The sequence below is a fragment of the Triturus cristatus genome, chromosome 6, assembly GCF_964204655.1.
Source record: "Triturus cristatus chromosome 6, aTriCri1.1, whole genome shotgun sequence".
Lineage (NCBI taxonomy): Eukaryota > Metazoa > Chordata > Amphibia > Caudata > Salamandridae > Triturus > Triturus cristatus.
In genome coordinates this window covers 149,128,167-149,150,689 of record NC_140589.1, presented here as the reverse complement: position 1 = coordinate 149,150,689, position 22,523 = coordinate 149,128,167, and the positions used below count along the sequence as shown (strand labels likewise).

General features: G+C 46.2%; 1 protein-coding gene across 1 annotated transcript in view; it reads right to left on the bottom strand.

Moving 5' to 3' along the window:
- The window catches only part of CNIH3 (cornichon family AMPA receptor auxiliary protein 3), a 621,447-nt gene extending 605,952 nt beyond the window's left edge, over nt 1-15,495 (bottom strand). Inside the window, exon 1 of the mRNA XM_085609126.1 lies at nt 15,308-15,495. Within this exon, the coding sequence (XP_085465252.1) occupies nt 15,308-15,388 (81 nt within the window). The 5' untranslated portion in view covers nt 15,389-15,495. The remainder of the gene's footprint in view (nt 1-15,307) is intronic.
- Between the last annotated feature and the right edge of the window lie 7,028 nt (nt 15,496-22,523).

Below are 22,523 nucleotides of genomic sequence, written 5' to 3'. Positions count from 1 at the left end.
GGGAGAAGGTCATCAAATCAAGCGCCAACGCGCGTTTCGGTATAGGACCCACACAGGGGCCCCACCTTCATCAGGGCGTAGACCAGGGATAATGGGGGGCAAGAACAAGATTAAAAGCCAAGTCCTTGGAAGGCCGTGGATATCCAACCGCTGAACCTATATGATAACGCAGTTCGGTGTCCCGTTAGAGCGTCCAGTCAAGCTCCACAATAAGGGAAATTCCTTTCTTATAGCTGGAAGGTGGACGTGAGGTATATGCTCAAGTCGTGAGCACCAGAAATTTGGATCAATAATGGTTCCCTCTGGGCGCGAGCCAAGAATGCTTCACTAGAGGTCTTGTGGGATTAGGCGCATTGAAATACAAGTTTTAGCATTGACGAATGGGTAACCCGCTATCCGATATCAGGAAGGTTGCTGGCAAGCATACACAGAATTTTGCCTCATGCAAGGTCCAGATCCCACATTAGTCGATATCGCAGGGACGGCAAAGGAACGGCGTTGCAGTAACCTTCGCTTAAAGCTTAGAGCAGCACTTAAAGCATAGTGTCTGTGCGAATCTGCACTGCAAACTCCTGCACTCCGCGAGCAGCGCGAGCCACCTCAGGGCCTGTGTGTTACCTCGAAGAATAGGCCTCAGTGAGTGTAGTCTAGATGAACTGCCTGTGCGTTGCCTTACACAAACCAGTAGTGCAGCACTTAAAGCATAGTGTCTGTGCGAATCTGCACTGCAAACTCCTGCACTCCGCGTGCAGCGCGAGCCACCTCAGGGCCTGTGTGTTACCTCAAAGCATAGGCCTCAATCAGTGTAGTATAGATGAACTGCCTGTGCGTTGCCTTACACAAACCAGTAGTGCAGCACTTAAAGCATAGTGTCTGTGCAAATCTGCACTGCAAACTCCTGCACTCTGCGTGCAGCGCGAGCCACCTCTGGGCCTGTGTGTTACCTCAAAGCATAGGCCTCAATCAGTGTAGTCTAGATGAACTGCCGGTGCGTTGCCTTACACAAACCAGTAGTGCAGCACTTAAAGCATAGTGTCTGTGCGAATCTGCACTGCAAACTCCTGCACTCCGCGTGCAGCGCGAGCCACCTCTGGGCCTGGGTGTTACCTCAAAGCATAGGCCTCAATCAGTGTAGTCTAGATGAACTGCCTGTGCGTTGCCTTACACAAACCAGTAGTGCAGCACTTAAAGCATAGTGTCTGTGCGAATCTGCACTGCAAAGTCCTGCACTCCGCGTGCAGCGCGAGCCACCTCTGGGCCTGTGTGTTACCTCAAAGAATAGGCCTCAGTGAGTTTAGTCTAGATGAACTGCCTGTGTGTTGCCTTACACAAACCAGTAGTGCAGCACTTAAAGCATAGTGTCTGTGCGAATCTGCACTGCAAACTCCTGCACTCCGCGTGCAGCGCGAACCACCTCTGGGCCTGTGTGTTACCTCAAAGAATAGGCCTCAGTGAGTGTAGTCTAGATGAACTGCCTGTGCGTTGCCTTACACAAACCAGTAGTGCAGCACTTAAAGCATAGTGTCTGTGCGAATCTGCACTGCAAAGTCCTGCACTCCGCGTGCAGCGCGAGCCACCTCTGGGCCTGTGTGTTACCTCAAAGCATTGATACTCAGAAGAGAAACCAAGACCGGTTCAATAGGTATATATTAGGGCCTAATAAATAGGTACCTGATAGAATGCAAGGCTGAACTGGAAAGGAATGGACAGATAAGAATGTATAAAACACTCAACAAAGGTTATAGGTATAAAGATAGACCTTTTGTATTTATTTTACTTTTTGGTTGAAGAACTCATTTTTAATTTTAGACAAATGTTTTTTATATCAAGTATGTACATATGTAAATTTTATACAAACAATCAAAACCCATCAATAAATAGATCTGTTAATCAAAAACATAGTTAATGACCCGCATAAAAACTCAGAATCATCCATACATACACTCAATCAAAACAACATTCATTACATCAAATCAAATTGAGGGTGAGAGCAAATTATCCTTGGGTATTCAAATGGATGAATTGATTGTATCTCATCCAGAAGAGGCCAGATGGTACTCGAAAAGGGAGAAGGTCATCAAATCAAGCGCCAACGCGCGTTTCGGTATAGGACCCACACAGGGGCCCCACCTTCATCAGGGCGTAGACCAGGGATAATGGGGGGCAAGAACAAGATTAAAAGCCAAGTCCTTGGAAGGCCGTGGATATCCAACCGCCGAACCTATATGACAACGCAGTTCGGTGTCCCGTTGGAGCGTCCAGTCAAGCTCCACAATAAGGGAAATTCCTTTCTTATAGCTGGAAGGTGGACGTGAGGTATATGCTCAAGTTGTGAGCACCAGAAATTTGGATCAATAATGGTTCCCTCTGGGCGCGAGCCAAGAATGCTTCACTAGAGGTCTTGTGGGATTAGGCGCATTGAAATACAAGTTTTAGCATTGACGAATGGGTAACCCGCTATCCGATATCAGGAAGGTTGCTGGCAAGCATACACAGAATTTTGCCTCATGCAAGGTCCAGATCCCACATTAGTCGATATCGCAGGGACGGCAAAGGAACGGCGTTGCAGTAACCTTCGCTTAAAGCTTAGAGCAGCACTTAAAGCATAGTGTCTGTGCGAATCTGCACTGCAAACTCCTGCACTCCGCGTGCAGCGCGAGCCACCTCTGGGCCTGGGTGTTACCTCAAAGCATAGGCCTCAATCAGTGTAGTATAGATGAACTGCCTGTGCGTTGCCTTACACAAACCAGTAGTGCAGCACTTAAAGCATAGTGTCTGTGCAAATCTGCACTGCAAACTCCTGCACTCCGCGTGCAGCGCGAGCCACCTCTGGGCCTGGGTGTTACCTCAAAGCATAGGCCTCAATGAGTGTAGTCTACAAGAACTGCCTGTGCGTTGCCTTACACAAACCAGTAGTGCAGCACTTAAAGCATAGTGTCTGTGCGAATCTGCACTGCAAACTCCTGCACTCCGCGTGCAGCGCGAGCCACCTCTGGGCCTGGGTGTTACCTCAAAGCATAGGCCTCAATCAGTGTAGTCTAGATGAACTGCCTGTGCGTTGCCTTACACAAACCAGTAGTGCAGCACTTAAAGCATAGTGTCTGTGCAAATCTGCACTGCAAACTCCTGCACTCCGTGTGCAGCGCGAGCCACCTCTGGGCCTGGGTGTTACCTCAAAGCATAGGCCTCAATCAGTGTAGTCTAGATGAACTGCCTGTGCGTTGCTTTACACAAACCAGTAGTGCAGCACTTAAAGCATAGTGTCTGTGCGAATCTGCACTGCAAACTCCTGCACTCCGCGTGCAGCGCGAGCCACCTCAGGGCCTGTGTGTTACCTCAAAGCATAGGCCTCAATCAGTGTAGTCTAGATGAACTGCCTGTGCGTTGCCTTACACAAACCAGTAGTGCAGCACTTAAAGCATAGTGTCTGTGCGCACCAATTGTGATACAAATAGTGAAGTGCGATAACAATGCGCGTGCCTGCCTACAGTTTTGTGTTTCCAGTCAGTCCGTGGCCTCAATGCGCGACGCATGTGACACACTGTTATGGTCACTGACTCACGTACCTACGGTCAGTGACGTATAGAGTGTGAATTTGCACGGTGCACGTAGTAAAAAAACACAAAAGCAGACAAGCGGTGTTCAAGATCCGTCTGTGTGTTGGTGTAGTGCTGTGTCCTGTTTCCCGAGGCTGACCCCGTGCCGCCTTCACCCGGAGGTGTTGCTTATATGCCGGCTCCTCGTTCGATGCCCACCCGGAGCCCCGCAATGAGTCATGCGGGGCACCGCGGCAGCAACAAGCCCCGGGAGGACAATACAAAGCACAGGAAGCGACACCACCAAGCGTGAACCGTGAATCCCCGGGGCGAAGAAGACGGGGGCAATGGTGAAAGTCTGCTCCATCTCCCAGCGCCTAGAAATGAAGGCTCCTCGGCACATTTAACACACAGAACACATTCGGACTTTGCAGCAGGATGGGGGAGATGTTACCAGAGTTACGTGATTGGCTGTTAAGCAGAACCACTGGAATTATGCGATTTTGAGTCTGCAGCGTTGTCCGCATGATTATGGATTTGCTGAATTCACCACATTATCCATTATCCACTGCATAACCTGCAGAGTTTAACACACTGATCTAACTCAAACGGATCAAAAGTTACTAACAAGCATTTGCAATGCAATAGGTCTCGCATTTGCGAGAGTTTAAGCTAATAGTATTTTAAATGACAATGCCTTTTATTTATATTTTAAAACCCAAAACCTAAATAACAGGCATTGTCATTTACAATGCCAATAGCTCAAATTCGCGTAAATGCGAGACCTATTGCATTGCAAATGCTTGTTACAAGATCCTCTCAGAAAGCAGCCCACCTGAACAGAACAGCTTCTCGGTGGACTGTATCAACCAGTTACTTTCCGCCAGCACCTGATTTCTCCACACACACAGGCGGACACACAGGCGCACACTCACACACACAGGCGCACTCGCACACACACACACAGACTGGCGCGCACACACACAGGTGCCAACGTGCACACACACACACAAAGGCGCCAACGCGCACACACAGATGCCTGCAACACACACACAGGCACTCACACACACACACACACGTGCTCACACACACACAGGTGCTCACACACATAGGCGCTCACACATATAGGCGCTCACACACACAGGCACACACCATCAAACAGGCACACACCATCACACAGGCACACACCATCACACCGTTCCCACTTAGTCCGCTAGGGCAAGAAACTCATGAATCCAACACCACATACTACAATGCCTTCAACACGTATCGAGCTAAGTTGCCTGGACGGGTGTGAGATCTGTTACCCCTACTGAGATATTTTGGCAGATAGACAACTCGGCGGCAGACACCAGGGGTTAGCACGAGCTCCACCCCTACAACGGATTACTCAGGGTTATTTTATGATAATTTTAATTTACCCAAGTTGCGATAGAGGGCTGCCTACACCCCACCTACCCTGAACCCCTCATCAACTTCCAACATTGGAAAGCCCACTCTACAAATTTAACCCCACTCAAGCCACGGGAATATCGAGTCCCCCGCCTCTCGACTGAGAGGGTCTGTCAGCTAAATGCACTATCACAGACATCTTCACCTGGCCTTGAAACCATCCTTTGCTCCTCTCTGAATACTCAGCGCCTAAAAGGGTTTGCTTGAGCTCTAAAGGTGCCTCCGGACAAGGACACCAGTCCAATACAGTCACACATTAGCAGTCACAAAGCTTTAAAAACATTATATATGATGGCACATGTCAGTATGCAACATGCACAATGAGCAATGACGTTACACTAAATGAAGTTCACGTGAAGTCACTGTCCTATCCAAATAAAATTGATTGCAAATAAGCCCCGCCCATTTAACGTGGCAATGCGAACTTTGGTGAAAGTAGAACATACAAACGGAAGCACATGCACATAGTAAAACTATTTCTATCTACACAACACATTCATGTCGAAGTCTGTGAAAGAAAAACATAGAAGGTTTTAAGCAATACATTAGTTTGCATTTAAGGTGATGAATTGACTATTTTAGTTATTATGGACAAAGCACTGTCTGGGCCAACTATTTAAATAAAATAATGCTTACAGACTAAAAAAGACTCACTTTCAGCTCGAGCTCTTCTCGAAGCCTTTTCCGGGCCGCTCTCAGCATGACCCGGAAGTCAGGCAACCTTGCCCGGGACATGGGCGGGGCATGGAGTACGCAGCCGGAAGTGTCTGGGGCTCCCGTGAGCAGAGGGAGCCCCACGTGTTGCAGCCCGCGTGGACAAGCGAGGCGGGAACCCTCCCCGCACTGGCAAGCAGTAGAGGAAGTCCAGAGCGAGCCCACTCCGCCTTTGTGAATGCCGCAGTATAGGAAGTCCGGCGGGAGCCCACCCCGCCTTCGTGAATGCCGTATGGTGCGGCCGTATGGTGCGGCCGGGGCAGGATTTTAGGCGGGGCTCCTGTGAGCAAGACGGAGCCCTGCGTGTTGCTGCAGTGACTGGCTGAAGAGGCGAGACCAGCCGGGGAGCAGCGTACAGTCCCCACAAGAGCCGGCGAGTGGGGTGAGGCAAGCTGTACGTGGTAAGCGCGCCGCGCCTGATTAGGAGATGTGCACGCGTATGGTGCCAGCTATACACGTGCACATCCCCTGTCCTGCAAGTTAATCTAACGCCACGGTGCGCATTCATGGGCGCGTTCATAATTGCAGTCCTTCCTGCGCGTGCACATGTCCTGTCTCCCTTCCAAAGCAAGTCAGTAACAATAGATCTCGCTAGCGACAGCACTTTCGTGCCGCATCGCTAGGCGAGACCTAAAAATGCAGCGACTCGTGTTGCATTGCAGTGAAACGCATAAACATATAAAGGTACCGCCTAACAATTACTTTCAGGTCTGGGAGAAGGGGGAACAAATGAAACAATATAGCAAAATGCCTCCTACAAGACCTATATTCCTTTTATGTTGGATGACAATGGCTGAAATGGGCTGTCCATCAAACAAACCTCAGTTTCTGTATTCCTTTGTCATGTTTTTATTATGAAATTATTTAATCATTTTTTTTTTACTTATATACAAAAAGTAATAAAATATACACATTTTATTTCCACATCAAAATTTTCTTTCTCACAATTTGTCTTTTGGACGACAATACCATCAATTTTAACAGTGTAACATTACCATTGTTTTTTCATCAGATATAGTGATTTCATTATTTCATCATAATCACGTCCCCTAGAATATAACCCCACTCTCATACAACCCTATCGTAGTGTCACACTCTCTCACTCTTTCCTCACACATATTGAATACCCAACCCGCTCACTCACACAGAACAAGATCACAGTAAAAACAGATTGAAAACAATATCCATGGCTGTGCTATCAGTTCGGTATCAGACATGGTGCCACAGGGCACCATGCAGCGTTGTCCCCTCCACATAATTATGGATTTGCTGCATTCGCCACATTATCCATTATCTACTGCATAATCTGCTGTTTAACAAACTGATCGAACTCAAACGGATCAAAAGTTACTAAAAATGCAGCAACTCGTGTTGCATTGCGGTGTAACACCCTCTGCAAAGCTTGAACGGTCACCTTTCTGTTGCTTATTGCTATATTTGAGTGTTGAACTGGTATTAATGAGATGAAGCCTAGACAATGTTAAAAAGTGTAAAAATGACAGGAAGTAATAGTATCACAAAATATGACTCATTACACCACGTAATTAGCTTTTTCCTTGCTGTATACTTTAGTCAAACCTGCCACATAATTTCATCCTCCCCTGTCGCATAATTGCAAAGGCCCTGCTGTTAAAGATTCAGGCACGGCGCTTGCACAAAATGTCACTTGTGCGTGTTTGTGGAAAGCACGTGCGCAGGTACCCCACCATGTACAACCAGGAGTATTTCACCTGAACTGTGTGTAGTGCCCTGTGGCGCCATTCAATGGCACAGTAACATCTGGGTTGATTTCTATGTCACTAGTTCATAGAAAATGTTTGCTTCCGTTCTGTTGACTTAACAATAACCAGGGTTATTTCCAGCGCTTAGAAATGGCAAACTTGTTGATATAAGCCCTATACTGAAATAGGGTAATGATAATATGGGGGAACGTTCTCGCTGATGTTACATTGTGATGGCTACATTAGACGTTGGTGGACTGACTGCATGGACTGTATGTATTTGGGTAACTGAATAGCACACATCTAGCCAATGGGAAGGCAGTGCGGTGGGGGGTAGGGGCCAAGATTTTGACCAATCCGATTTTAAGGTACCAGAGAGGAGAGGGGGGGAATGCTGACTCATTAAAAGCAGATGTAAAGCGACACTTCCTCAGCTATGGTGGAGGAGCTTCGCTCCTCTCTTCCAGCAGCGCAAAAAAGTAAATAAAACGATAATAAACCTGGGTTTATTAACGTTTTATTTTGTTTTACGGCGAGTCTCGGGGCTGGGGCCAGGTGGATGATAGGCACTGACGAGGAGTGGTATGCACTGCTATCAGTGCGCATATTGGTTTCGCCAGTCATCTAAGGCTGGCCAAACCGACAAGCGCTCTGAAGCTGTCTCCAACCCGGGCTGCATTGCCGGGTTGGAGACAGCAACCACAGGCTCCCAGTCTCCTGGGAGCGCAAATCGAGGGAGCACCGGCCCATCCTGAAGCAGCTCTCATGCATGAGAGCAGCTTCAGGATTGGCCGCAGGGCAGTCTGGGAACCTGTGCCTGCAGTGGAGCCAGGAGAGGTGCAGAAGACCCGCGGCAGGCTGCATGAGGCAGGTAAGTTAACTTTTCCCCCCTTTTTCGAAGTCGTCTCCTCGCCCCAACCCCGCCACCGCCCACCACTCTCCTCTGACACCGGCTGCTACTGGAGATGTAGTGTGTGTTTTTTTTAATGAGGTGAGCCTTCATCCAAAAAATGTAATAGCGGTCCAGTCAGGCTCAGGCTGTTTTGGGTCACTTATTTCCACATTCATTCAATATAGCGATGACACCCATGTTGTACATTTATTACACTCTGTGTTCACACACATTCATAAAATAATATGCCTTGCTATATCTAAATTACGACTTTAAATAGAAAGCGGTGGCAATACGTAACTCCATTGTTAATAAAAAGGCTCAATAAATAATTTAATTCAATATCTTTAAAAACCTAGGGCAGTGCATTTCACCCTATTGCTTATAAAAATCCTGGAGCAACATGTTCCCTCCATGGTCAGTAAAAGGACTGGGCAATATATTCAATCCATGCTAATAAAAGGATGAGGCAATTGGGTTCCCTCCACTGTTAAAAGTGTCGAGGCAATGTGTCTACTCAGTCGTCAATGAAGGACTGAGGCAATACATTTCAAACTATTGCCAACAAAAAGCTGAGGCAATATGTTACCTCCACTTTCATTAAACAGCTATTTAAATATGTGCAATACATGTCAGTCCAAAGCTGGGGCAGTATGTTTAATCCATATCAATAAAAGGAAGAGGCAATTAATTGCATCAATGTCAATAAAAGGTTGGGGCAATGTGTACAATCCAGGTCAATAAAATGCTGAGGCAGTGGGCAAAATCCATGTCATAGAAGGCTGAGGCAATGGGTAGAATCCATGTCAGTGATAGGCTACATCAAAGTCTTCAATCCATGTCAAAAGGCTGAGGCAATGGGTAAAATCCATGTAAAAAATGACTTAGGGACTGGGATCAATCCATGTCAATAAAAGTTTGAGGCAATGGGTACAATCCATGTCAATAAAAAGCTGAGGCAGTAGGTAAAATCCATGTCAAAAAAAGGTTGAGGCAATGGGTACAATCCATGTCAATAACAAACTGAGGCAGTGGGTAAAATCCATGTCAGTTAAAGGCTGAGGCAATGGATACAATCCATGACAATTATAGGCTGCAGCAATGGCTTAATTCCATGGCAAAAGGCTGAGGCAATGGATACAACTCATGTCCGTAGAAAGACTTAGGAAGTGGCTTCAATCCACGTCAATAAAAAAAACTTAGGAAGATGAGTACCATCCCTTTCAAAAAAAGGCTGAGGCATTGGGTACAATCCATGTCAATAAAACACTGAGGCAATGTGTGCAATCCATGTCAATAAAAAGTTCAGGCAATGGGTACAATCCACGTCAATAAAATGGTGAGGCAGTGGGTAAAATCCATGTCAGTAAAAGGCTGAGGCAATGTGTACAACCCATGTCAATAAAAGGTTGAAATAATGGGTGCAATCCATGGCAATGATAGGCTGTGGCAATGGGTACAACCCATCTCAATAAAAGGCTGAGGCAGTGGGTACAATCCATGTTAATAAAAGGATGAGGCAATAGGTCCAATCCCTATGAATAAAAGGCTGAGGCAATGAGTACAATCCATGTCAATAAAAGGTTCAAATAATGGGTACAATCCATGGCAATGATAGGCTGTGGCAATGGGATCAATCTATGTCAAAAGGCTGAGGTAATTGGTACAGCACCCTTTCAGTCAGTCAGTCAATCAGTCAAATCCACTTTATTCGGTTAATAAAAACCATAAAAGTACACAACATAAGTAATATACAACACCATTAGACAAGCGTCATAATTAAAAATAGTCTTAGGCTCCATAACGTTTAAATTGATTGGTAAAAATCTAAGCACATGTTTCTTTATCAATTCTCCAAAATAAAAAGAACAATCACGCTTATATGACAATTTTCTTTCACTCATGTCCTAAAAAGATACACCACAGTGAAGAGGGCAAACATTTAAAACATCTTTCAACATGATTCTAAAAGAACTACAGCATTACTGGGCATGAGGCAGCGGGTACAATCCATGTAAATAAAAGACTGAGGCAATGGGTTCAATCCCTTTCAATAAAAGGCTGAGGCAATGGGTACAACCCATGTCAATAAAAGGCTGAGGCAATAGCTCCAATCTCTTTCAATAAAAGGCCGAGGCAATGAGCACAATCCCTTTCAATAAAAGTCTGAGGCAGGGGGTGAAATCCATGCCAATGAAAGGCTAAGGCAACAGTTCAGTCCATGTCAATAAAAGGTCGAGGCAATGAGCACAATCCCTTTCAATAAAAGTCTGAGGCAGGGGGTGAAATCCATGCCAATGAAAGGCTAAGGCAACAGTTCAGTCCATGTCAATAAAAGGTCGAGGCAATGAGCACAATCCCTTTCAATAAAAGTCTGAGGCAGGGGGTGAAATCCATGCCAATGAAAGGCTAAGGCAACAGTTCAGTCCATGTCAATAAAAGGTTGAGGCAATAGATTTCCCGCCACTATTATTAAAAGGTTGAGGCAATGCGATCCATCAGCTGTCAATATAAGACTGGGTCAATACACTCACCTCAATTATCTATAAAAGCCTGGACAATATATTTCTCTGCATTTCTAAAAACGTGCTGCTTCCCAATTGGTAGGAAAGTGCCCAACCCTGCCCTGAAAGTCATAATGATTCAAGGATGGACATAAAAATGACCAGCTGGTCCACCCGTACAGGGTGTGGGGGTGATGTTTGTTGTTTCAATATTGTCTCATTTGCCTTCGCCAGACTGTGTTGGCAGTACTGATTACACTTATTTATCTAGGCATTTCAAATTGCACATACCTAGCCCCAAGGATAGGCAGAGAGGGTTCTAATGAGAGCATTTCTAGTGCAGCGGAGAACCAGAAACAAAAAATGCGGTACTAAGGATAGTATTGTGTGTAAGGGGTGGGACAGAGGGTAGGTAAAAATAATGTAAAGCAGATATATATTTAGAGCAGTACTAGACAGTTACCTTTTTTGTCATACATATGTGCATCGTATATATATTTACAATATGAGGCACAGTGCAATATAGTGATTTGCCCAGAATCACCCAATTTTAGTTACTCTCTGAAGCTGGGATTAGATTGCTGGTTGTCTGAACCACTTGAACAAACGTCACTCCTCTCATAGGGGTGATTGACTTTACACGTCTATGCAAACATTATTCTTCATCTGGAATAACATCACCTACGGAGACTGATTACCTACATCAAATTAGCGAACGCAATGAATTTCTTTGCCAGCCCTGCAAGCCAAACTGTTCTGAAATGTGCATCTCCCTGTGAGCTGAGGACAATCATTTCCCTCAGGGATATACTTTGACTTAAAACGAACACTTCTACGCTACTCACTTCCTTTCATTTGTCACGGTCCGGCCCATCACTGGCGAAGCAGCCTTCATCAGGGCCCTTCTGGAGCATAAGGAATCCTGGAGCTGGATGAATCACTAAGGATTCATTGTGTACCTCTCACTTAGCTTCAGCATCATGAGGCGCGGTCCATCCTAAGATCTGTCCAACGGATGCCTTGGGTCTACTCCATGAAGTGATCCCCGGCCAGCTATTTCACCCAGGCACAGGCATGTTACCCTTGCACGACCAGATGAAGTTATATTCTACTTATTATACGTTTTGTCTCCACTTCCTGTTGTTTGCTGAGGATCAACAGCTGAGTGATGTCATGTTTAAAGATGACATGCGGTGAAAGGTCACGTGATGTGAATTCCTCTGATGTGATCAGGGGATCAAAGGGCGGGTGGTGTGACCAGTGCTTACTATAGAAATCATTTATTGGCGGAACCTACACATTAAGGCATAGATTTACCAACACTTTGCATCAGGGCAGACTGGGTACCCAAAGCGGCCCTGGCAGTTTTGTCAGACCAGACCCTGAGGAAGCACTGCCTGGCGCTGGGAGGCGGGAAACGCTTGCTTGCTGCTTTTGTTACTGGGGGCCAATATTGAAGCACCGCTGAAAAACCTGCCCCAATAACAAAACTGGCCCCCACCTTTCCAGCCTCCCAGGGAAACGCCTGATGCCCACCACGGCTGCTTTGCACCATGACTGCATTATTTTTGCGCTGTTTTGTGATGAAATGTACTTTCCAACACCAATACGGATTTGCATTGGAAAGTTGGGCCGCTAACACAGAGTAGCCCTATGCACTACTTTGCGTTAAGGAGGGACTTTGATGGGTGGTACGTTGCACTATGGCGTGAGGGTGTTTGCACGCGGAAGCCTAAAGTGTGCCATCGTAGGGTGGGAGGAAAACAACACATATCTTAGTAGACATGGCTCTGTTCTGCAATCTCCCTTTCACAGCTGCGCTGTGTTGCATGAAAAGTTAGTAAATCTGCCCGTGAGTGGACATACATGGCCGCAGACAGGGACAGTCGCGAGAGGCAGAGCCATAAGCAGGTGTCCAATGAAAGGCAGTCTATGAATTACACTTTAAAGACTCCGACCCCACTGGAAATGACAACATGGAAGAAAGGGACAGTAAAGCTAAATTGTATTTCCTAGTAGGTCACAACTAAAACTGTGTATAAAATAGCTTGCAGAGTTAAGGGACATGCTGCAGAGATCTATACTGGTGTTTCATACATGTAAGATATCTCAGCTGGCTAAAGCGCTTGCTGGAGAGATCTGTGTGTAATCTTCACTCACAGGTTTGAATCATTAAATCGTTCGGTGGATTAAACTTTCTGTTTGTATAGATCCTTGTTTAACATGCAGGTCACAAGTTACAATCAGGGAAAATCAATGAGCTGTGAACCTATTGCAAAAATGTGCATGTAAGCTGCAAATAATTAATTATGGATCCTCCCAGGTGTTAAATAAACTCGTTTGCTATTAAAGGTTTGTAAAATGGGTTAATTTGGGTTACTGCTAAATACATACTACTAAGTGTTGAAAATCTTCAGCTTGCTGTGTGTTCACTTTGTATTGTGTGTAAATGAATATTACTGCTGGGACATATCTGATATTCCTCCAAAGCAGACATTCGTACTCACAGAACTGGAATCAAAAACAGTTTTATTGTCACTTTGGCTCTTAGAAACTTGTGAAGAGATATCGGTGTGTGATTGCTGCTGAATGTGGAGGCAAGGTGGCTAACTTTGAGCTTCCAGCCATCCCAGACCACTCAACGCACACAAACAACGATGTGGTGACTCTCTCAGTGCTAAATTTGTAAAAAGAGAAAGGTGCATTGGCCCATAGCTCTTCTTAGCAGTCCCTGGTAGCGCTGCTGAATGCTGGAGTGGTCGGATACCAAGGCTGTCTAGTCCTGACTCCACCTTATGGCTCTTACTTTCACCGACCCACACTTTCTGTCTATTTATCTCTCTCCTACAGTGTCTTTTTCATTCCTGCGTTGTCCCTTTTACACAGTTTCATATCTTTTTGTCATTCTAACTACATTTCATTCTCTTACTCAGCCCCACCCCTCAAACAAGAGTGCTGGTGCCCACATGATGCACCCACCGGCACAAATTAAGCACTGGATAATCAGCGACGTGAGTGATTTATTGCTGGACTGTGCTTGAAGGGAAATAAGCATCACAACCCCCCTCCAGGCTTTCACTGACATTTCTAAGGGGAGGCCAGAGAGAGCCCATGCCGTAGGTCTCTCTTTCATGGACCCCCTTGGGCCCCACCAGCACAGCTATTAAATGTGCCAGGAGCGACACGGAAAAACACATATTTATTCATAAATCTTTCACTGCTAAGCAGTGTTGCTTGCTTAAAATGATGAAATCCGATCGTGTGTGTATGTGTGCACACCTATAAAGACAATGAAACATACAAATATATACACACATGGAAAGTTTGATTTAAACATTTTAACACTACATATATTATGGTTCTTAAGATTGTAAATCCTGAAACAGTGACCCAAGCCCTGGAACACAAGCTGATGTAGGTTCTATGGGCCTGAGTCACAAAATAATTCAACAATAGTGAAAGTTCAGCTACAGGAGTACTCTTTTACATACTACTGCATGCCTGTGCAGTGACACTGAAATGTCTAACTCACTATTAATAGAAGTGCAAATGCGGCACAGTCCTTTTACTTTGTACTAATTGTATCTGAATATGACCCCAAAACATAATTTTAGATGTTTTGGGGTACGTTCACAAAGGCATGTAAGAGTACTACATGAGTACTGTGTTAAGTACCCTACAATGCCTTTGGGAACGGGCCCTTATGAGGTATATGTTACTGCAGTTCATTTGGTTTTGTTTCTGTGCTTTTGTTAAAAAAAACTGTTGTAATAGCAAAAAAACACTGCATTAATGCAGACAAGTTCAGTAAAGAGGGTTCTGAAAAAACAGACAGATAAATAATTACACGGCTAACCCGACAGACTATGTTCACCTGAAAAACAGTCCATTCTCTTGGTGTTACCATTAGGATGGCTGACTTGCTGGATCTGAGATCAAAAATATATTAACAGTAGTTTTAGTGTGGCAGCTCGGTGGCATGAAAGTGGCAGTGGAAGCTTTTAGGTGTAACAAGTCCGTCAAAGCTTGTAAATAAAACATTTGGAATTGGTAAGCAGAGACAATTTATGGACATAGGGATGCTTAATTAACACTGCAGGATACAGAGAAACATTCGGCATTTACTGTGAGTAATGCAATTTCACACCCTCGTCGCCACTGTAGTGCTTTTCAAGTCATCTAGTTGCAAAACATATAAAAGACAATATATTTGTATTTATTTTGCACATAAAAGAAAAATATATATATATATATAAATATATATATATATATATATATATATATATATATATATATATATATATATATATATATATATATATATATATATATATATATATTTGTACATCCACGTGGAAAAGTAGTGTCATGTACGTGCAAAAGTCCATAAGACATTCCTGGTATAGTGAGCTTTCTACAAACCACACACGTGCTATGCCATGTCCCCACTTCCCCAGAGGAGTCCACCAACCCATGACTGGTACTCACATGCCAGATGGCGAAGACGATGAGTGCGGCGCACAGCACCAAGGACAGCATGTAGCAGAAAGCAGCGAAGGTGAAAGCCATGGGGGACGAGATGCCACTGGGAGGACCCCTCAAACAGGCAAGGCTCCCAAAGAGGCCACCCCTGAGAGGTAGGAGCAGGTGCAGCCGGCAGCTCCACAGCTCTCTCTCTCTCTGCCCACCAGTCTGAACAGGGCACATTCAAATCCCGGCGGTGAAGTGGAAAAAGCACCTCCTGCCACCCTGGCTCCAGCCTGCAGAGCCTGAAACTTGGAAGGATGCGCCGGAGCTCCCCGCAGACATACGGATCCACATCCCATTCAACTTTTACATGAGCCGAGACAGCGGCGCTGGACCAGTGACGGAGCAGGGCGGGCGCCCTCTAGCGCCAACACACAGGCTTGCAGCGACCATGTGGCACTTCTCTTATCCTAAGAATCTAGTATAACGCTCACAGAAAGCACAAGCGGAAGAAACGCCTCAAGCGGCACGCGGCATACCGCCCCTACTGAGGGGCAGATTTACAACCCCCTTGCGCCACTTTTGCGTCATTTTTAACATGGGAAAGGTGACGTACGGGTGGCGCAAGGGGCTGGTAAATAAGCCCCTGATTTTCAAACATAATATTAGAATGTTATATATGTGTTTCTGCAAACTATGTGGACGCGTAGGATGTAATGCGAAATAAGAGCGCTGCCGGCTTTGGAATTGGGAAAGGTTCTGGTCCTGGTGGCGCATTAACATCCTGTGAGCCAGGGCAAATCACTTAAGCTCCACGTTCCGATAAAAACAGAATACTCCCTTGTGTGATAGTGCTCATGTAAAGAGCCTCGAAGCACCTGGGTCGAGTGCGCGCTGTAAAAAACTGCAAAAAAGACATAAATAATAGGGAACAGGCACTATCACTATAATAGACAGTTGATAACACCTTCTGCGAAATATTTCACTTTCTTGTTTTGTGAACGCGAAAACCATTTTGCCTTGGAAGCGCTTCAGAAGTTATACTAAAGTTTAAAAACAGTATTTCAATATACTGGTTTTAAAGACGCATTGCCGTGCCAGTCACTGTCATAGTAATACTATATCGTTGGAATGCCAATCACGGTGCATTCACTCTTTTTATGCCAACTGACGGCTCTACGCCTAGAAGCCATCGAGTTTAGTTTCGTAATGTGCGAATTTCAAGTAAAACAAGCATAAATATGCTTATGAGCGCCTCGGCATTTATATATTGAAAAACGTCTATGCATTGGTAAAAAGAGTCCCTTGTGCAGTGGGGACGTTGCCCCACTCATATTTTGGGACGCTGGCACCCGCAATTAGATGTATGTATTTCAATCAGAAAACTACTCGCTGCATGTCGTTACCACTGGGCGCATGTAAGAAAGCAGTGCTTAATTTGAGCCGGTGGTTTCCGTGCTCTTCACTTAATTATCAACACCAGCCCTCATGACAATCTACCACGCGGTGGTGCTATTTCATTTAGAGAGGAGCACAACAACAGCTGTTTACTTATTCAATATATATTAAAAATTACTAATACCCGCCACCAAAGCCATATCTTTAGCTCAGGAGGCATGGGGTAGTCAGACTTGTCACATTTGGAGTGTGATTGTCAGTGGCGGATGGTGACATTTGAAAGTGGTGGGGCGTAAACTTTCTGTCGGAGTGCACCGTGGCGAGCGAGCGCAGCGAGCGAGCTCGACCACCTTAGAGGGGGTTCGGGGGGGTTTTTCCCCCCGAGAAAATTTTGAAAAAAAAGTGGGTAAAGGGTGCATTTTCAAGCAAATTTCAGAAGCACAGAGACTAGAGCTGCAAACACACATAGAGCCCACTGCAGAGGGTATGTTCTTAGGTGAAGTCCTGCTGAAACTAAAATGCATTAACATTATAATCTCAGTTTCCCCACTTAACAAAGAGAGTCTGACTAACGTTATGCCCACTTCGCCGGGCAATTATTAATACTGTCACTGGCTGCCCGCTCTCCTGTCCTTTGCTCATTAATTCTTTCACTGGCTGTTATTCCCCCTTTCCTCTATCCTAATGTTGGCTTGTATGTTAAAAACTACAAACCAACAGGTACATGGTACAGCATGAGGTATCTGCATCACAGTGCACCTGTACTGCTAATCACATCTAACAAATTCAAAGAAAATGGAAATGGAAAAGAGGAAATGCATTTTTATTCCAAATACCACATTTCTAAAAATAGCCATCAAGTTTATGAAAGCAATGCAGCATTCTCAGAATGACAATCAATGGCTGCCCCGTGTTTCTATTGGTGAATGCTCTCCTGAGCAGGATGTGTCACCACGCTCCCAGCAGCGTGGTAGCAGTTCCCGCTGGGTTCTGTATACAAACATGGATGTCATTGGCTGTAAACTGCCCCTGGCAGCCATTTTGTTTACAGTAAACACCAGGACCTCTCCATTATTGGTCAGTAAATGTCACATGCGCTAGGCCTGTTTGGAAAACTTCCTCTCTCTGATTGGAAAAAAATAAAACAACTATATTTCCGGATTGAGCATCAGTTTTGCCCTATAATTCTCACCACTATTTTGAGGGAGAGATGAGGACAGGGTTAAATCATAGACAGCAAATCCGCCCTTACAATGCCAATGAAAATTAGAATTTAGCAAGCCCTACTTTAATATTAGTCATTCCTCGATACAGTTCAATGAGTGAATAATGTTTGTATTGTTCGCCTCACAAAGAAGCCAAATAGAATAATAAAGTGATAAAAATAGCACACAAACGTGGTGCCAACGCCGAGAAATAAAAAAAAAGTGAGCGCCTCTTAGGACGTTGCAGTCCTTCTCCAAACATTGCATGAAACCAACCAGCGTTATAATTGCTTCGAGTTGTAGCCAATTAAAGCGTAGGAACCGGACATTTAAAGGACAAAACACGACAACGGCTCCAGGTAAACAAGACACCGTAGCAAGGCTTCTGCCTCGAGGCATTTCAAAGTGCACGCAATGACACCGAACTAGTGGTCACAAGTGCGGCGACAGAATTTAAATGCCCACTTACACTTCAGGGCAAGTACGAAAACAGTGGGGCAAATCTGCGCACTTCTAGCCCCTCCTCTAGGCTTGTTCTACGGACGGGGTATGACAAAAAGGCATTCATTCATATAGTATCGGTCACTGTACACGCATTCATTTATGAATGCACGAAAGGGGGGCTGTTGCGAAACACATGAAGCCACACGTATCTGTCAAAAAACTCTCCCCGACTCCCGGGTGAGCACACGCAGATATAGTTATAAAGTAGTCAAAAACTAAGACGAGTACACACAAAGTAAACACTCTCTTTCAGGCACACCTCCCCAGTGAGCGCCATATGAATGCAATTTAGAAAGCGATCCACACACTATGTATGATCTACTCCTGTGAAGATTTGTCCACACTTTATAAACAAACTGTTTCTCTCTCACACACACACAAATATCGAGTGTGACATACAGTGACACAACTTGCTTTAAATAGGATACAAAAACAAAAAGGTAACAACTAAATCAAACATCAAGAGAGCCATAGGGCAGAGATTAGAGATTCTGATGTGTAGTTCATAAGACATATATACATATTAAAGGTGATCAAAAACAAAAAGACTAAATCAAGGGCCAATATGTATACTTTAAAAATTACTGATGTTTATTGGTCCATTTGTATTTATACATTGTCCGTTTAAATGCAAAATGTGCATTGCCTAGTCAGGAGGTGGTAGTGGGACGGGGAGGGAGGAAGGAGGGGGTTAAAAAAAAGTTCACTTACCTGTCGGCTGCCTCCGTCCTCTCCCTGGTTCTCGGCCATCATTCATTCCCTATGAGGGCTCCTTAAACACACTCCGCTCGTGCTGCCAATTCTTACATTACTCGCTTTTCTTCATGTCCAGGCCCGCGTTGGCGCCTCTCTGCAACTGCCCCTTCAAACGATCCAGAACACCACGTCCCCGTGACGCAACCCGGCCCTCAGCCAATCCTGGCGCTGCAGCAGCGCCACTGATTGGCTGACGGCACAGCCTACTCCTCGCCCGCCGCCTGCCCATTTAGGAGACCGAGGGGCTCCTAATGGGCATGCGCAAGGCAGCAAAAATACAAGTACGCATGACTGGGCACGGAGTAAAAAATTAAGCTCCATGCCCACTCATGCGCACTTGTGCTGCCTTTCCCAAAGGCGTCCGACAATGATGTCAGTCAACATGACACCGGACCGCCCACGGTCCGACGTCATGCTGACTGACATTCACAGAGGGAGGACTCGGGAGCTGCGGTTGCGGACAGTCACAGAGGAGGGAGCTGCAGCTGCGGGCGCGGCGCGGGCGGGGGGGCTACGCCCCCACGCCCCAATGGACGCACCGCGCCTGGTGATTGTTAGTAGTCGTGTTGGTACTGCCACTGGCAGCCCTGGTAGAGGCAATGGGTGGTGCAAGCGGCAGTGGCCCCCTGACGAGGACCCTGGCTCTTGTTTAAAAAAAAAAAAAAAAAATAGCACTGGAAAGCACACCGTGCGACCACTTGTCCTGTGACGGCCCCCTGTGTGAGGAAAGTTTGCGCTTTTGTGGGCGCTTAGATTGTTCCATCCAAAAGCATGGAAGATCGCAGCTGCGGCCCATGCAGGTAAGAGCGGTGGGGTGGTGGGGCGGGTGGGGGAGAGTTTCGACAGACAACGGCGAGGGGGAATTATTTATTTATTTAATTTTCCCCGTGGTCGTCCATCAAATCCCCCCCCTAACCCCGACCAACTGCTCTTACCTGCACGGGCCGCGGCTGGAAGATTGTCTTGGCAAAGCAGAATGTATTGAAAAGTTAACGGGTTCTTGAGACCTTTTTGCATAACTTTTGCCACACTTACCTGCCGTGAGGGGAACGGCCATCGCAGTGGGGTGACTCTGCTCTCTATTCTGCCCACGAACTTCGCCGCCGTGAGGGGAACGGCCAATGAGAACCACATCCCCCAGCATTCCCTGCTCTCGGCGCTTGCTGGTGACGGCGCCTGGTAGCGCCTGAACACTATTAAGGCCGCCAGGTGCCCCCGCAGCGCGGGACGCGTTCTTGAGACCTTTTTGCATAACTTTTGCCACACTTACCTGCCGTGAGGGGAACGGCCATCGCAGTGGGGTGACTCTGCTCTCTATTCTGCCCACGAACTTCGCCGCCGTGAGGGGAACGGCCAACGAGAACCACATCCCCCAGCATTCCCTGCTCTCGGCGCTTGCTGGTGACGGCGCCTGGTAGCGCCGGAACACTATTAAGGCCGCCAGGTGCCCCCGCAGCGCGGGATGCGTTCTTGAGACCTTTTTGCATAACTTTTGCCACACTTACCTGCCGTGAGTGGAACGGCCATCGCAGTGGGGTGACTCTGCTCTCTATTCTGCCCACGAACTTCGCCGCCGTGAGGGGAACGGCCAACGAGAACCACATCCCCCAGCATTCCCTGCTCTCGGCGCTTGCTGGTGACGGCGCCTGGTAGCGCCGGAACACTATTAAGGCCGCCAGGTGCCCCCGCAGCACGGGACGCGTGCGGGCAGTGCCCGGGCGAAGCCCGGGCTTAGGGCGGGCCCGTCCTTGCCCGTCATAGGCCGAAGGAGGCCGGGCTGGGCCATCCCCCCTTACTGGTGATAGCGGGTTAGTTGTTTTTTTTATGTCTAGTGATTTTATTGTTTTACCTTCTTGTAAGTAATCAGTCAAAAGCTGTTAACATAGTGTCGCTATTACAATTACCTGCGTCTTTTAGCTAATTAGCTAATACCTAAAAGGTTGAGTGTGTCCTTAAGTGATTGGTGCCCTAATCATGGGGAAACATTGTAAGCCCTCTACTGCTCGACCAATGACTAGGCAACTTGCTAATTCGAATCCGCCGCTCCCGAGCCTCACAGCTATTGATAAAATGCTACAGAAAACCATTGGGGTGGTAGCCACAGCAATTGAAAATACTGAAAGGCGGCTGTCAATTACTCTCGCTATTCCTCCTGCACCCCCTTTGGATGATGGTTCGGTAGAGTCTTTTAATCAGGTTGATGCGGAAGCCTTGTCTTTTATGTTGCCCTCTTTTACACATCTACCATGTGCCCAGACTTCATCAGCTGAGAATGTGCAAGTGGAAGCAGGTCCGCTTTCATCTTCTCTGGTATCCACAGTGGCACATAAAAAGCGGGTGAAGGTAAAGAAAAGAAAGAAAGTTAAAATAATGGTAAAAAATTCTGCGCCTTCTTTATCTAGCCCTGATCATTCGGATATTGTTCGCCATCCACCTATCTCAAGTCCACCGGTGTGGGTTACCGACTTATTAATAGATCTACAGTCTCATATAGACCAGACCTTAAACGCTCTTTTAAAAACCCTGTCGACAAAGATCGACAGATTAGTATCCTTGATCAATACTAAGGGTGTTGGGAACAAACAGTCAAATTCTGCTTTGCGAGATCCTGGTAGCCTGGGGGGTTTGGGAACACTAACCATGACTAGCAAAGCTACCCCACAGGTTCCCTCTATCTCCCCTCAATCTATTTTACCTGATTCAGTCCAGCTGCCCGTGGTGATGCCAGTGTTACCTCCAATTGCTGTTGGTCCTTCTATTTCTTCCAACACGTCTCGAGTGCCTATTGGTCCAGCCTCTTGTGAACAACCTTCCAGTATTAAGGCTTGTGCTACACGGAGCCTGGGGGTGGGTAGGCTGCTTCGCCAGCCGGCTGTGAATACATGCACAACGGGTTCGGTTATATCTCCTCCCTATCCGCAGCTCCCCCCCGAGGCTTCACCCTATGTGGCGGTGCTCACGGGAGTACCTCCACTATCAAGTGATAGGGGGGAAACATATCAAGAACTAAAAAATAAAGTCATTCACTGGTTATCTAAATATAGACCACTGAATGGAGTAGGTCGGGGGGAGATTCTTTTTGTACGTAGAGTTTGCTGGTTGGGGACCAGACCTAAAGATATTGGTGGGGACTGTGTCCTAATTAATTTTAGGGACCCGAGAGTAGTGGGCCACATACTGGACTTTGGAGGGACGACTAAAATAGGTTCTATTGACACCTGTCACTTGGGGTATTTTTATATGCGCCCTTGTGCTTCAAGCCCCATGGAACAACCCTATTTTCATCAAGTCACCCACCAATCTCATTATAATATTCCGGTTGCCAATTCATTTGATGTACTTAGCTTTGTGGATTGACCATCATTTCTGAGGCA